This window comes from Asterias amurensis, chromosome 5, assembly GCF_032118995.1.
Source record: "Asterias amurensis chromosome 5, ASM3211899v1".
NCBI classification, from domain to species: domain Eukaryota; kingdom Metazoa; phylum Echinodermata; class Asteroidea; order Forcipulatida; family Asteriidae; genus Asterias; species Asterias amurensis.
In genome coordinates this window covers 18,999,547-19,016,528 of record NC_092652.1, presented here as the reverse complement: position 1 = coordinate 19,016,528, position 16,982 = coordinate 18,999,547, and the positions used below count along the sequence as shown (strand labels likewise).

Here is a 16,982-nt window from a genome sequence, read left to right as displayed (position 1 = left end):
ATCAAATCAAAAGAGGGCGGGCTTGTTATTTCAATACTGTTTCTTGCTTTATTTGCGTGTTGGGGATCATCTCAAAAAGGCAAGATTTATCAGCGGTAAGTTTAAAAACCAAACCTTCGAACTCAATCTGGTACCCCCAACTGACACGAGAGTGTATAATCCGCACACTCAAGTTAGTTCCATGCCGATGGATTGCGAAACCAGACTAGTAGTCGTCCCTCGGCACCTTATCCAAAATTAATATATAATACCGGATACATCCGTAATCGTTCCCGACTTCGTGGATCCGTTCAAAGTTGGATGGCACTTTATATTGTGTGTGAGGGTGCAAAGCAATTATTTGAAGCTGTTTGGTTGCTCCTTTGGACTCGTGACGTGGGTCGAACAATTTCAGTTAAACAACATTTTTGTTTCCATTTTTATTTTTACACAATGTTCCGATACCATACACAATGATATACTTCAAGACAGAATACACTAATGGTATTATAGTACGGAAGCCCCGGTAAGCGTTTGCTTGATTTGGGAATGACATACAGGGCGAAGACAGACAACGGACACACAAGACAAAAGCAGACATCTTTACTAGAGCGACATTGTGGGGTCTTCCTACAGGTGAACAATAAGTTTGCTCTCAATATACTGATGGCTGCGTTCCCTATTTTGCTATAAAACCGAAACATTTCAAGCACAGTTCTTTATGCTTTCTTTTATAGGTATTATACTTTAGAAAATGTTTGTTCATGTCTGCAGCCTCCTAGCCATTATATAGAACAGCATTTTCATGTGTGACTTCTTCCCACGAAACCAAGACAAAGTAGTGAAAACTAAAATTAATGTGGTCTCTGACAAACTGAGCGATCCGCAATTACTTTCATTGTCATCCACATTGGGTATTTTCTTCGGTAGTCTCTCACCACCAAAAGTCTGAATAGAGTAAGCTATTCACACAGTCCTCTATTCACCACTCTTCACATAAAGAAGGTGTAGTTATCACAAGCTGTCAGACTACTCCTCATTAATACATGCATGCTGGACGTCTTATGGTCGCCGGTCTTTATCCAGGATAAAAAACTTCAGCGATTCTGGTAATGTGTCAATTAGAGTAGAGTGCAACATGTAGGTGCTAACGGTTTCTTTATATTATAGACTCTCTATCTTCGCGAACATTCTAATCCAGATTCTGGTAAAGATAGAGGTTTGAATTCGACAATAATTACCGTATGACTGTGATTTGTATATTGAATAGTTTTATAGCCTTGGTTATGGGGGTGTAGACCACCTTCTTATCGAAACGTTGGAAATGTGGATGAGAAGTCGATGTTTTCACTGCCGTGTGTGTGATATAAGCTGAATCTTTTTTATAACATTACACAGTATGTAAAATCTCACCAATGCAGCCACTTCTGTTATTGAAACAGCTGTTTAGGCTCCTCTTTTTCGCAGCTCGTTTAGGCTCCTCTTTTTTTCGCAGCTCTTTCGAAACCCATGGCAATGATACTTTACGGAGGCCACGAAGGCGATTGTCTCCATGCCCCCTGGTCACTGCCTTGGTATACCCTTAAAATGCTCTAGTAGAAATTTACAATTTCCCTCAGGGTGCTCTTTACAATGGAGCAAGTGACAGATGCCCCGGTGCCCTTCCCCTTTCAAAAACGAAGCAAACAGGCTTGCATTCCCTCTCGTAAAACATAATTTCTTCGTTTGTATACCATGTTTGGCATTGAGCTCCACCGGATGAAATAAAATAAACTGAATAAACAAAACCCACGTGATTCTATTTATAAAACTCATAATTCCGAGAACCTCCTTTGTAGTTCCATTGTGGATCTGTAGAGACAAGACGAAAGAAAGCCACTGTTCCGTTTAGTGACTCCGGCTATAAGCACTCCCGTTTTTCTCTGTGATGTTTGCCGATCGGATGTGTACAATGTGAACTCATGTACCGTGGACAGTAACTAAAGATTTCTGTCTAGTGCTGACTGCCATCATCAGAAACGAAACCCAGTTGACAAAAAAGACGCAGGCGGCGACCGGGCGCCTGACAGATCCGACCCGGACAATAGGGGTATGGGATTTGGATCGTGTGTTCCTTGCTGGTGACTCCAGGAAGGTGACGTGGGTCTCCTAAATAACAATGGAGCACGGGATGAATGGAAGATCCGTCAAACTGGCGCATCCTGTCATCGGGACCCTCTCTCTCTTTAGACCATTGATGGATCCGCGTAACGAGAAGGGCGGTCCTGGCAGGGTATTATTTTGGCACCGCTAACGAAAAACTGTTTGGTGGTGTTCGATTTTAGGTTTTCCTTTCTTTTGATGATCCTGGATGTTCGATTGATCTATGAGAGAGGACTGGTGGGGACCATCTTGGAAAAAGAGAACACTTGATAAGAATTTTTGTTTTGAAGTCATACGTTCTTTCACACATCATTACGTTGTAGTTGTTGTTGTTGCTGCTGCTGCTGTTGGTGCTGGTTTCGTTTAGATGATCTTCCCGCAAGGGATTATCGGCAAACCATAAACGCCAGGCAGGCAAAAGCCAATCAATCACATACACATATTGGTTTTATGATGATAAGTCGCACAAAATCGAACCCACGACCTTGTGATTACAAGTCTTGCGGTGATACACTGGGCATCTGCACTGCCGTTTTTTTTAAAGAGGGTTGTTATTCGTCATCTAAATGATAACATTTGGTCATGTCCGGCTGGTAAAATCATCGATTGAGTTCTTTAAAAGTTTGAGTCTCACCAAAAACTCGAATGTTCCATCCCAGAAATTGACATCGCTCCCACGAGTTGTTCGCATTGTTTTTTACCCGTCGCATCCGAAAGGTTCTATAAGTTGGAAACAAAACGCCATTTTTTTCATTGAGTGCCTCTCAAAGCTCCAGTGGTATAGAAGATCCACAAAGCTTTTGAATAACTTTAGACGATTCTATTTACTGATTTACCTCGCTGTGGAATAAGTTGACTGTCCGACGGCCAGTGACGCTGTCCCCGAATAGCGTATGACAATATCAATAACCTTATATTTTTGTTGGCCAAGACATCACACAAAATGTGGAGGGCCTCATTTTAAGATGTTCGGGAAACTCACGATCACAAACATTTGTTTTGCTCCAGCCACAACTTCGCATAAATAAAACAACAACAAAAACAACAACTCGGAACCGCGTGTGTGTGTAAAGCTGGGGGGGGATGCTTGTCTAGTTCAGATGGACGATTAAAATTTATATAAAAAACAAACAAACAAACAAACAAACAAACAAACAAACAAACAAACAAACAGTCAAACGCTAAAACATGATTGAGTAGTGGACCCCCTCCCCAAACTAGAAGAGGCCAAATTGCACAGGAGATACCAGAAAATCAAATAAAACAATAATAAACAACAAGACAGTACATAGGGCTGGATGCATTGTAATTATCTAATATAATCACAGTTAAAAATATGGATAGAAATAGGTAAAAATGAGTTCTTGAACCTGTTAGTCTTAAGGCTAAACGCCAAAAAAGTCCTATCGTTACAGTCAATCAGCCATAGCCGTAGCTGAAGTCCTATCGTTACAGCCAATCAGCCATAGCCGTAGCTGAAGTCCTATCGTTACAGCCAAATAGCCGTAACTGAAGTCCTATCGACAGCCAATCAGCCATAGCCGTAGCTGAAGTCCTATCGTTACAGCCAAATAGCCGTATAGCTGAAGTCCTATCGACAGCCAATCAGCCATAGCCGTAGCTGAAGTCGTATCGTTACAGCAAATCAGCCATAGCCGTAGCTGAAGTCATATCGTTACAGCCAATCAGCCATAGCCGTAGCTGAAGTCATATCGTTACAGCCAATCAGCCATCGTAGCTGAAATCGCTTGATTCGGATATGGCTAAAACAGCATGCATCCCATTATCCCCATCACTAAGTTGCGAAGCTGTCTAATGATGTATCTCTTTCAACAACTGATTTCACCATGAGGATGCTTTTTTCCTTGTCAAGAAAATTCAAGCCATGTACCAATGGCAAAGTATTAGGTCATAGTTGGGGTTCGTATTCTTTTCTCAAACTTGAGGACGTGGACAAACAAGAAGTCAACTATTTCGTTGACTTCGCAAGGAACACTGTGGTCAAACAAAAATAAAAGCAAAGCAGGATGAAAACACGATCAAAAATGCACAGACGTAGCTTGAGTCCCGGAAACACCTCCGAAGTATTTCTTGCCCGTGGGGGCCGCAGCGCGTCTCTGAACCCTCGCACTCGGTGCCTTCGTGACGCGCCCTCTAAATGTATACAACTCTAAGCATATTTAAAGGGGTTCTCCATCTGAAGCTTGTTCCCACCATCAAGTAGTTCAGCTGGGTGCCTGTCTGGACATTTAAAGGCAACAAATAATAATAAAAAATGGTAACGAGCAATGGAGAGCTGTTGATAGTAATAAAAAAATTGTTTAAAAATGGCTTCCTCTAAAGCATTATAGGTTTTGAGAAATAGGGAATCCTTATAATTACTTAAATATAATTGAACCTAACAAAAAGGCTTCAGGCCTGAATCCTTAAAGCACACACATTTTGTACTACAAGTGTGATTTTTTGTTTCATTATTCTCTTGCAAATTCGGTGACTAATTGAGTCCTTTCACAGGTTTGTTATTTTATGCATATTTTCTTGGGATGCACCAAATGAGAATACTGGTTCTACATAGGCACTATGCAGTGCCTTCAAATGCCAGAAGGATTATTCATATATGGATCAACACATTCATAAGTGCCAATTTGTTGCCTCCAATTATGTAAATAATATTGAATCTGTTTTTCTTTCTTTTTTTCGAGGAACTTGATTAAAGGGAAGGTACACGTTTGGTAATTACTCAAAACAAATGTTAACTTAAAAACTGGCTTGGTATCGAGGTTTGGAGAGCTGTTGATAGTATAAAACATTGTGGGAAACGACTCCCTCTGAAGTAACGTAGTTTTTGAGAAAGAGGTAATTTCTGACTAAAATAATAAAAGACTTCTAGCTATAGAGTAGAAGTCTTTTATTCTTTTCTGAAAGCACACAAATTCGTCCAACAAGGGTGTTTTTTCTTTCATCATTTTCTCGCAACTTCGATGACCTATTGAGCCCAAATTTTCACAAGCTTGTTATTTTATGCTTATGATGGGATACACCAAGTGAGAACACTGGTCTTTGAATTACCAAACGTGTACAGTGCCTTTAAAGAGTCTCCAGTGTTTAAATTACCGGAAGTTCATTGATGTGAAGATATATTTTTTTTTCTTTCAAAGCAACTGCCACTTTTTGCATAAAAATATTTTAAAGCAAAGTGTACTTTGTTTTCAGAACCGTTTCGTTGTTTTTAATCGTTCCTGTAATAATTTTTTTATGCAATAAAACTAACCCGGAAAATGTCATTTCAAATGATATCGTTTTGAGATAATATCACCGGAAATCTGGAGCATCTAATGTCCGCATAGGAATAATATTCCGTAATTAGAACTCACAATCTGAGAAACGTGTTACTGTTATTGAAACGTTTTTTAGATTGAAATGTTTGTATCACTCTGAAACCGCATTCCTTTGAATGTAAGTGTTTCTAAAAAAAATGTTATGTTATCAATAGCTGCAGCGCTTCTTGCAAATGTTAAGTTTTTATGGTCATTATTTTTGTGGAGGTACCAAAGGTATACATATCCTTGATTAACTGATTTACTGATATTGCATAATAATGCAGGTAAGTTATTTTGCTTACTGCCTTGGCATACCGTAAAGCTATAACATAAATTTTCAAATAATTATGCCCATAATTGATACAGGCCTGTACATGAACAAAAATGAAATAAACTAAACTAAATACTATTTAATAGGCTTACTGAAAAAGAAAGAACAAGTTAAGTAAACAATAAACTGCTAGAACAAACTTCTTCAAAGTTAGGTGTGCTTGGTTTTGACTATGACTTATTACACGGTGAATGTGAATGGCTAATGCACCGACCATGCAAAGTTTATCCCTGATACCCGACCACCCCGATTTTGACCGTTGACTCCATCCAACCACTGTCCACCCTCAACATTCGGATGACCAACTAATAAATAACCCCGTAAGAAACATCTAAAACAACATCGTGTCGTAGCCTAGCGGTTAAGAGCACTGGAGTCAAGCTATGGTGTTTCTGATCAGCAGAGTGTGGGTCCGAATCCTAGTCGTGACAAAGTTTAAGCAAGACATTATTTTAACCATCATGCTGCGTACTTTGGATGGGGCGTAAAGACATTTGTTCCGTGTGTTGTGTAATACATTTATTTGAGAACATGTGGACTTTAAGAGAAGGGGGGTTGCCCCGGTGTTCATGGGTACATCGACAGCACCTTTTAAACCATTTATAGGGATATGTCTCATACTAATATCATACTTCAAAACGTAGCTCCACAGGGTATTATTATTATTATTATTATTATTATTATTATTATTAACAGCGAGTGGTATACTAAAGGGGGAAAAATACTTGGTGATAACTAAAGAACAATAAGTGCAACCTGTTCAATCCAAACATACAATGTTTAACCATGGAGGAAGAAAGGTTTACTTAACGTTCACCGAGCATTGATTGAGAACAACTAATTTGAACAGTGTCCTAAAAATATTGTCTTAGCCGATATGCTCGATAAAATTCATTATTGCCGTTAACACACACTATTAAATTTGAAGGAAAAAAAAATCAACATTGGGCCTTGAAATCCTTGAAACCCTTTAAGGAGGACGGGAAGGAATATCCTGTTTGCAAAGACTAATTGATAATGTTCGTTACTGATTTGTTTGCACGCGCATCCACCGAGGAATGGAAGAATACATTTGGAGTAGTTTCAGCGTCTGTATCTATACATTATACTGCCTACGCAGTTCAATGTCCCTCAGCCTGGTAACCATGGCAACATGATCTTTCTGTCTATTTTACATAATCAGCATTGTCACTTTTATTAATTTCGCTGAGAGAATGGACCCAACCCCGGTACTGCGGGACACCCTCCTGTACCCTGCTCATGGGTTCATAAACGAGTAAATCCCAGCGCTGTAGTGGTTTCTGAGGCGATCCCTGTACATGCCCGGAGGGAGTAGCAGCATCCACTGTGACAGCGCCATGTTATTTGCTCAACAATCATTTCAGACTCGAGCCGCGCCAAAATGTCTAGACGTCTCGTGACTTAAATAAGCCAATCAGCAGGCCCGGAGTTTGTGAGCTCACATTCTGTGTAGTAAAAAAAAACCACTCGTGTTGATTTTTCGTTCATCGCGCACCACACACACGTAACGCAGCGTCCAATCACGATCACATACATTTTGTATACACATTATCGAAAACTCACATGTACGGTGTACATTGTAGAGTGCACATGTGTGTGAATGTTTCCTGCACTGCTGTATATATAGATAGCGGATTGTAGAGCCTTGTTTCTTGTTTTGGATTTTCCTCAACGTGGATGTTTTAAAAAGTTTGGAGATCGTGACCGAAGACGTTTTTGGGAGTGCTTTATCTATGTACCTTTGGGATTTTGTCCTCGCATTGGTGCGGCGGAAGTGTACGTAATCTGCCTGTGGATGCAAGGCGCTGTGCTGGCGTCACGTTGCCGCGGAGTAGGCCAACGCACCGAGTGCTCAACCGTATGACGACCCGCTACGACCGGGGGTAAACTACGCAGAGGGCTTGCTTGCATGCAGTGCATTCATTACCTTGTTGGATAACGAATGGTGTGTGGGGGGAAGGAAGAGCTACTGTTTATGTCTTGACCTGCACCTTTACTACACGAGGATTGTTGTATAAAGTCGGGCCGGGTTATCTTGACCACCAGCCCTTACTCAACTGATGCTGAAGACCGAATTGGATTTAAACTTGGAGGGTCCGGCGCATGGAATGGTCAACGCTAGACTCCGTGGGCTATGACCGTGTGCACGAATCCTATGTCGCATGTTCAAGTCCAAGCGCACGGTACTCATCCGGCGACTCTGGAGGAGCCGTGGTGGTCAGTCTGCCACCGGCGAACAAGGCCCCGATAGTCAGGGCTTCGACCGCGACTTGGACACCGATCCCGAGTTCAAATCGGCTGCCCACAGCCTCCTGAAACGCTTGAAAGATCGACAGCTCGAGCTGTTGCTCGATGCCGTCGAAAGCCGCGGAACGACTTCGACCGCCTGCGTCCCCCTGCCCAAGGGGGACGTGCGCCTCGGCCGGGGCAGGACCGCTCAGCCGCACGTGTTGTGCTGTCAGCTTTACCGCTGGTCCGATCTCAAACAGGCTAGCGAACTTAAAAGACTCAACTTTTGTTGTCAAACGGGACGTGATGTGGAGGAATTTAGCTCAGGAATCGTATGCTGCAACCCTTATCATCTCAGCCGTTTGTGTCGGCCAGGTAAGAAGGGTGTTTAAGACCCTGCAGAAGACAAAATCTTAATTCTATCCAGCCAGCCCGGCAGTCAACAAGCTTTTACGACTCTCTGGCTCCAGCTTGTCTTTTAAAAGATGTTTACTGTTTAAATTATTAATTAACGGCGTGGCGCTGCCTGGACTTCAATGAGCAACTCTTCAATTTACTACTTGTGTGTACATTTTGTGTGTAAACAAAGTGTGAAGAAAGTGCCATGAGCAAACAATTGTTTTGGTTTTTAAATTGTAACACCACAATTTTATAGAACATCCGCGGACGAGAAATTTGTAACAGAAAAAGTATTATTAATTTATATGAGGACAGGTTTTTATATTCAAACACAATATTTGCCATTTTTTAATTATATATTCTGTGTAGATAGACCTATAGACCTTGGCTTTTATTGTAACAATGAGAGACAAGACTAGACAAGGAAACAAAATATTAGCGATTTTTGGGCTGCGCTACCACCACCGTGGGTCTCATCGGCCCCGCCTGGGCGTCGGGGAAAGAAGACCGGCGGGCCGCGGCAAACCATTGAGTCACCCAGCATTCGATTTACCAACATGGCGCCTCTGCTATTTATGTGCCGCTCTCCAGCCGAAGTCTTTCGCCTCAATTAACAAACGTTGGCAAGGCTTCGCTGTCTGTTCACGCACAGCGGGGATTCACTGGCATATTTTTCTTCTCTTCTTTTTTTTCTTTTTACCTCATAATAATACTGACCTTCCCACACACACAGGCTGACAGAAATTCTTCTCTATTTTTTTTTCTTCTTTTCTTGTTGTGTGTTTTGTTTGTTGTGTGTTGCATTGTATAGAATCGCCGCCGCCTCCATACAGCAGATTTCCGATCGAGGGGTCCAAAACGGAAGGTGTGTATAATAAATAGTCCAGAGGAATCAACCCTTGCTTGTGATGTGGTCAAACTTTCACAAATCACCACTTTTTGATAATTTTTTTGATACATTTTTAAACCTCAATAGAAATTACTTAATTTTATTTTGAGACCAGTAATTTATCAATATAGGCCCTAAGTAAATTTTATCATCTGTTAATAATAAGCTGTGTTTTACTTGGAACTTTTTAATCTTTGGCAGCTACATTCAAACAGCTAAAATCGCCTAGATTTAGTTTTAAAAACGAATTTATTATAGATTTTGTATTTACTACCACTCTTAGATACCTTCACAATTTTTCATTTTTTTCTGAAAAGTTATACTTTTTATGTTGCTGCACAGGATATCAGGCCAAAATGACCATGCTTTACAAATTCTTTACAAAACAAAACAGTTGAACTGTTCACATAAAAATAATATAGACGGTTGGTTAAGTGTTTTTTTTGAAGACTTAATGAACAAGACATGAGTTACAATTTCTAAAAAAAAAAAAATAATAGAAAGTAACCCCAATTTTTCTGTGGATTTTTTTGGAAATTGTTTGTTAATCTAACAAAACATTCCTTATTTCCAAGGATAAAGCACTCCAAACAGAACTATTTTTTTCGTGTGTATGGTGCTTCTGCTCACTTGAAACCAAGTCTTCTTGTGAATAAAACATCCAGTTTAGTTCAGGGATTATTCTGTTCAAGCCCTGGGATCATTCAAAACATTTAAAGGTGTTGCATATCTGGTTTGTTCTGCAATCCTAAGCTATTGGAAGTAAGACAATGTTGCCCCCCCCCCCCCCCCATTGAGCTTTCATCTCAAAGCTCCTGTAGATACTCATCCTCTGCAAATTCCCTTTATAAAACCATGGAGTAAAACTGACAACCCCACATCCAGAAGCCACTGGACTCTCTGCAGTCTTCACTTAAATAAATGTAAGCCTTGCCCCAGCGTCACTGTTAAACATAACCCTCTAGTGGGCCCCTTCTGCTCTTCTTCAACCCCCACACTCCCCCCCCCCCATCTCAATGTTGCTTTGCAGTTTGCATTCAAGCAGCAGAGTCCCCCACTTCCCCCTACATTCCAATGATGTGTCCTAGCAACAAGCTAGTAAGCCTGGATGCAATATAATTGAGCTGGTCTAGTAATTACCCACTCCATTTACGCAAGATAATAACAGATGGCTTCAATTTTACCCCCCTCTATATCTCCTCATTTCTGCCTCTACCCATCCCCCTTCTCTCTCTGGCTCTGCTCTGACTGTCTGGAAACCAGCCTCGAGTCCTAACGAAGACTGCTTCTCCCAGGAATCCACAACCGGCTCCACGGTGGATTTTGGGGAGAGCACCGAGACGGGAAATACGCCGAGCCAGCGGCAGCAGCTCTACGCAGTTTCAGGTTGGTTTTAATTCCCTCTCATATATCTGATGTTTATTTAACTCGAATGCTCTCTGGGAAACTGAACTGAACACGCGTCCCTCCGAGAAGTTGTATTTAATTTTTTCCACATTTTGTTTGTAATTTTGTTAATTTACTGTTTTGTTTTCTTTTGTTGGCTGTTCTGCCTAATCAAGTTGCTTCAATGTTTTGTAGGTGGTTCACATTAACCACAAGTTTATTCGGTCAAATCAGAAAGTAAACAAAAAGTATGAAATCGGACCTACAAACTAACTTGAAGGCATGATAGCAACTTTCCTACTTTGTTGTAGTACGGAAGTTGCTTGAGCCCAATTCTTCGTTTACACCCTACTCATCTGAATGGTTAGTTCTGCAGCTGACTTGAATATTTATGACAAGTCAAAGTCGGGTCAAAGTATTTTCGATGTGCTGGATGGAGTGGTAATATCCAAGAGTTCATAAATGTTGCATGTTGCAGATCTTGGGATTTGTGGATTGTAATTCAGATTAGGTTCAGATCGTAGGATCAGACTGACTTAATGTCCAATTCAAGCTTGTGTGTATGTTGGCTAAAGTCTCCAAACTCATGTTGGAACTCGACAACTTCAGGATTGCTTAAGCAGTTCACCCAGTGCATGTATGGTGCCTGTTTACTGCTGATAGTTGCATCAATTATTGTGTACTTTCATTGGTAGGGCAAGGGGATATAAAGAAATAACATAATTATACCTATCTCCAGCACCTGAATTGATCCATTTATTATGAATGGAATGTCCTTGGGCCTAATTGACATTAGTTTTAAAATGTGCCTGTAAACTTTTTACAGCCTTTGACATAAAAATTCCGGAGAGGACATAAAAAACGCATTTCAACCCGCAGGAGATTTATTTCCTAATCGCAGCTCCCCCATCTTTATGTTGTATTCCTAGGTTTGTTAAACAAATACAGAATTTCCTAACTGTGTTTATTGTCAGTGACTTTTATTTGCTCTGCACTGATGTTTACATGCAGATTGCTATTATCAAAGTTTACTCAACTCATTAGTGGCTTGAGAGGAGCTTAAATCCTAATCCCCTGACATCAAAGCCTCTTTTGTGAGAAAGAGTCACCTGTTTTTTCCTTCTTTTGCTTCTCTAAGGTTTTACTATTTTTTTTAAGGGTGCTAAGAAAACTCTGCGATTGTGGTTTCTTTTTATTCAGGGGGTAGGCTACTCAGTCAAGCCAAGGACGAAGTGAATACACATGGATGACTTGGAATGTGAATTTTAATGCAAACTGTTCATTTCGTAGTCAATTCCTTTTTTTACTTGGAGGTGATTGGGGGGGGGGGGGTGAGGGGGGAGGGAGGGTCAAAGCTCTTGATGGTCATTTGTGATTTATAAAGCCTGCAAGCCCAAAAACTTACTGAGCACAGAGAACTCTCGCTTAGCAATTATAGGTTACTGTCAAAAATACAGTACAATACATTGCTGCAAGGATTGCTATGACGGGCACCTCATTCCTTTTTTGCTTAGCAATGGTATTTGCCAAGCAGAATTCGCTGCAAAACTGCCTTATGAAATTGCCCCCCCCCCCCCCCACCGCCCCACCCCACCCCTTATATCCCCTATCATAACAAATGTTCACGATATTTTGTTTTTTATAAATAACAAACTATAAAAATCATTTCAATTCATTTAGCAAAATAAAATAAAAATTATTAGAATGATATCCCCGATATCCTCTGGTCAGTGGATCTGTTTGTGGACTTCCCTTGCACACATATGGAATTACAATTGTAGATGTGCCTTTCACCGACTCGGCAGAGCAAGTTATTACCTAGGAGCTTGAATGATAAGGCTCTTTGAGGAAGAAAAGCTGGCATAAATTTGTTCTCTTGGCTTTGCTTAAACTGCTACTGATATGTGTTGTATCATCACAAAATGGAGTTTTTTTCGTGGGGATCGGGGAGACATGGGATACACCGTTTTAATTTAAAGGCAATAGAATACCTTTGGTCTTTGACAACATTTTCTTGTTTTAATCCTATAAATGTACAGCCTAGCCTACAACAAAACTAACCTGAAAATTTCATTTCAAAAAGGTATTGTTGTTTTTGAGATATTGCCAAAAATCTTGAGTGGGTTGTGTCCACTAAAGGAAGAAAATCAGTATAAGGAGTACATAAACCTGAGAAATGTTTTTGTGCAGAAACAAATCAATAAAATGGTTTTGAGTCCCTCTCTATAAAAAAACACATTCCTTTTAGTTGAAGGGAACCGTTTCTCAAAATGCTACACATTATCAACAGCTGCAGTGCTATACCCAGGGAGTTTGAATGGTCATTTGTTTTTGGAGTAATTGCCAAAGGTATAAAAAACATCCACTTTAAATTTAGGTAAGATTTTGCATATTGCTCAAATACATATCTGTACAATCAATATACAAGATGAACAATTACTTGGAATAGGAATGCCAGTAATGAGTATTATAACTCCCTGTGCAGAGCTTCCAAGAAATATTTGCAAATGGCTCCATCCTTCTTGTGTTGGTCAGAGGTTTTTTTCCCCCACAGCCTTTTTTTTCATCACCATTTTTTTTCTTTTCCAGACCTGACCTAAGGGGTAGGAAATTAACATACAGCTTGTGACCAGTCAAAGCCCTTGTGTAAATCATATTGCTTGGCCTCACGCTTAGCTCGGCTGGCCACAGCTCCAGCCACACTGGCACCAGCAAGGCTGGATATGCTTGGCCAATGTGGGCTTTGGCTGGCGAGAATGTTGCTGTTCCCACGAGCTGCCCTACTCCCTCCTGTAATTGCACAAAATGCTGGAATCCTGTTTAGCATAGAGTAAGGATGGAAGCATAAACTTGGACAGGGCTATTTTCCCCTCACTCATTACATACTTATGATCATCAATTTTGTTAATAGGTTATACTAACCCTTTTCTGTTTGCGTTGGTTTAGTATACTCTAAAGCATTTAGCAAAATATTGAAAACATTTAGCGAGAATGGCTTGTGATCAAGGCTAAATGCCTTTTACGCCCCCCTTCTCTCTCTGCCAAATCAATACTTATGTAGTAAAAAGCAAACAAGGAGCCCAGTGATTTTGTTTGTAATAAGCCCCCCTGACACTGACCAATTAGTTTTCAAATTGCTTATTAAGCTCATAAAAAAAAAATGTACAGGGGGGAGGCTTTGTGGAGCAAATCCCATTCATCATAATGGACAGTTTCCCCATTATGTTTTATCTTCTTTAAAGAATTGTGTGTGTAGGTTTGCTACAACAACGCCACGCCCCATTAAGCTAGAGTTATCTCCCAAATTATCCTCCCATATGCATTTGTCACCAATTATAGTTGATAGCTTTCTTCATCTCTACTCCCTCTGCCTATTACAGGGGCAGGCCTGTATGCTTCTATTTTTGAAATAGCAAGGGCACAGAGGCATTTTATTCCTTGAAAAGGGCACCCATTGTAAATTATTCCGAAGCATTTTCAGGCCTGATACTTCACGGTAGCCTCCATGCCCCTGGTGAAAAGCTACAGTAGAACTTTTACAATTTCGTACAAGGGTGGGTGCCCTTTCCAAAGAGAAAGCGCCTTTGTGTCATTGCCCCTTTCAAAACGAAGCACACAAGCCTGGCTGCCTTTCCCCTTCCCCCACATACTGGGACATTATAAGTCTCTCTCCCCCCTTCACAGTTACCCATGATGCATAACAAGCTCCTCCCACTTGGACCTTTTCACACAAGCCGTGTTTAAAAAAAAAAAAAAATGTAGGAAAAAAATCCGTGTTTGAACTACCTGTTACAAAAAAGTGCAACTATTGTTGCTGCCAGATTCAGAGCCAATGGTGCGTAGCACTCTAAGAGTAGATTAGTATTAATGGCAGTCTATTCGATGCAAGCATTTTTTTTTTTGTAGCGCTCTATCAAAAGTGAAAGGATGTCGGGATAACCAGAACTCTTCTCTGACCTTTTTGGTTTTGTCAGGTTACTGATGGAATTTCGTGTCTGTGTTCATGTTTTCCCCCCTACTCGCTATTGTGTTGGAATGAAAAGAGGAAGCTTGTAGAACCTCAAGTTTGGTTGTTTAAGGATTTTTTTACACAGTTAAGTGCGCTTTTATAAATCGTGAAGTTACTCTTTTTTCTGCAACATTTCCATGGTACATCAGTCAAGCTATTCCTGCTCAAATGGAAGAGTTGTGTTTCATGGTACAAAGTAAATTTCTATTTTTACTTTGGCGGACTAAAGAGTGTTAACAGAGATGTCTAAAAAAAAAAAGCATGAATGGATTTTTTTTTCAAGCTACAATGAAATATGAAACTTTGGTTTACCTCAGAAAAAAAACTACTCTCCAAAAACTGCAATCTTTACACTAGGGACCAAAGTGGATAGCCATGATTTGGTAAAAAGGCTGTTCCAAGTTGGCTGGAAATTTTAAAACTGGGTATCCAAATTGTGTACTAAATTCAAAATATATTTAAAAATATTTAAATGACAGATGGGAGTCCAAATTTAAAACAGGGTGTCCAAGAGACGATGGCTAACACTGTGCCAGTGAATTTATGTTTCTACAATTGGTAGAAATTTACTATAGGCCCTATCTACTACATGTATTATCCTTAGCACAGACATGTGCTAAAGCTGTGTTTCAAAGAACAAACTTGCGGTAGTCACTCAACAGGGGGATACTTCATAAATGTCCCAAGAGGGAAAATACAGCTGTTGAAATTGACAATACTGCAAAACAGGTGTGTGTGTGTGATGTGTGTGGTAACTAAATGGTGCCCCTGCTTCCGCACACAGCTACCTTGGGCTAGCCACAAAATGGGCTGCTCCAAAAACCATCAAATATTTTGCAGGTTATTTGATTATTTTTGAAGCTATTTGAAGACCGTTCAGGATTCATATCTAAACTTAAGTAACAGATAGGAGTCACTATTCCTACATTTTAACTGGACATTAGTAACTTTGTAGCCCCACACTTTTCTGTCCCATGCTTTGTGTGTAATGGTGTAATCTATCTGGAAATAGTGGCTTTTGATTCAGTTACAAATGTTTAGTATAAAAAAAATATTTGGCCTTGTGGTCAGGGGTCTGGTGCCACTTGATCAGTTAGCCACAAACCCCAAACTTATAAAAAAAAGTCACAATAAGTTGGTGATGTAGGACCAAGATCTGTGAACTAAAAACCAATCCCTGTATCAGATTACCAGGGATACAGGTCTGGCTTTTTTCCTGGAGTAAACTTCTTGCCTTCTGGAGACTCCAGGGACATTGGCAACTGAATAGGGCAAGCCATAAGCAAAGGTTACTTGTGTGTGGATGAGGAATGCACTAGCGTTTTTTTTTTTCTACTTCTAGTTTTTTTTATTAGAGTGGTGATTATTTCTGCATGATGAAGTGCTGTCCTCTGTGGGAGCTGGAGGGGGTAGGACATAGTAGTGGAAGAGCTGAAGAGAGTATGATAAATGAGGCAGAGAAAGTCCACTTGTCTTTTGATGGGGCCCATGGAAGGGTCTGGAAAAACAGTCCTGCTTACATTACATGGGAATTCTAATGCATATTTTTTTTTTCCAGAGCTTTCGAGTTGTGGAGACTTCCTGTTTTTACCCCTTTCTTTTTAATTTTTTTTTATTTGTTTTTTTGTTCAATAAAGTTAATATGTAATTTGTTGAGAACCTTGCCAGGTTATCAATTAAGTAGGCCATTTTTATTTCAATGTTATCTTGGGGTCTTTTATAATAGAGAAAATATGGCCAAGTATTATATTTTTCACCATGTTATGGAATCATTTCCCCAAAACAACTTGACACTGACGAAAATTAGTTCCAGCAAGGCCGGCGCAGCCTATCGACTCACTTGACTCCAATAATATACACTATACGTGATTAAAGTGATATTGTGTGGTGGACGCGGGACCCCAGAGTTCAAGAGAAATATTCCAAAAATACACGCACTGTAGAGACCCCATCGTGTGATTGCTGGCAAATTATTTCCCCGGTCCAATGGGTTAGAGAAAAACATGCTGGCCGGGCAGGGAACACCAACTGAGCCACGTTGAGTTAGGCGTATCAACATGACAATCGGCTATTGGTGCACTTTTTTTCTGGCTCGAATAATGTGGGTAGGGTTGCCGCTACCTTTTCTCGGAAGGTGTAACTGTTTGAAATGCGCTGAGAATCCATCCCAGACGAATAATGCAAAGTTTCTCTGGTTTTGGGGGGACCAACTTCCAAATAGTTGTGAAAAAAAGAAAGTTCAGTTCCACTTAGTTCCATTTGGCTGTGATGCCTTGT

General features: G+C 40.4%; 1 protein-coding gene across 1 annotated transcript in view; it reads left to right on the top strand.

The window, feature by feature from the left end:
- Nucleotides 1–7,302: 7,302 nt before the first annotated feature.
- LOC139937578 (mothers against decapentaplegic homolog 6-like) overlaps nucleotides 7,303–16,982 on the top strand; it is a 38,600-nt gene continuing 28,920 nt past the window's right edge. Inside the window, exons 1-3 of the mRNA XM_071932786.1 lie at nucleotides 7,303–8,397; nucleotides 9,233–9,286; nucleotides 10,574–10,696. Of these exons, the coding sequence (XP_071788887.1) occupies nucleotides 7,956–8,397; nucleotides 9,233–9,286; nucleotides 10,574–10,696 (619 nt within the window). The 5' untranslated portion in view covers nucleotides 7,303–7,955. The remainder of the gene's footprint in view (nucleotides 8,398–9,232; nucleotides 9,287–10,573; nucleotides 10,697–16,982) is intronic.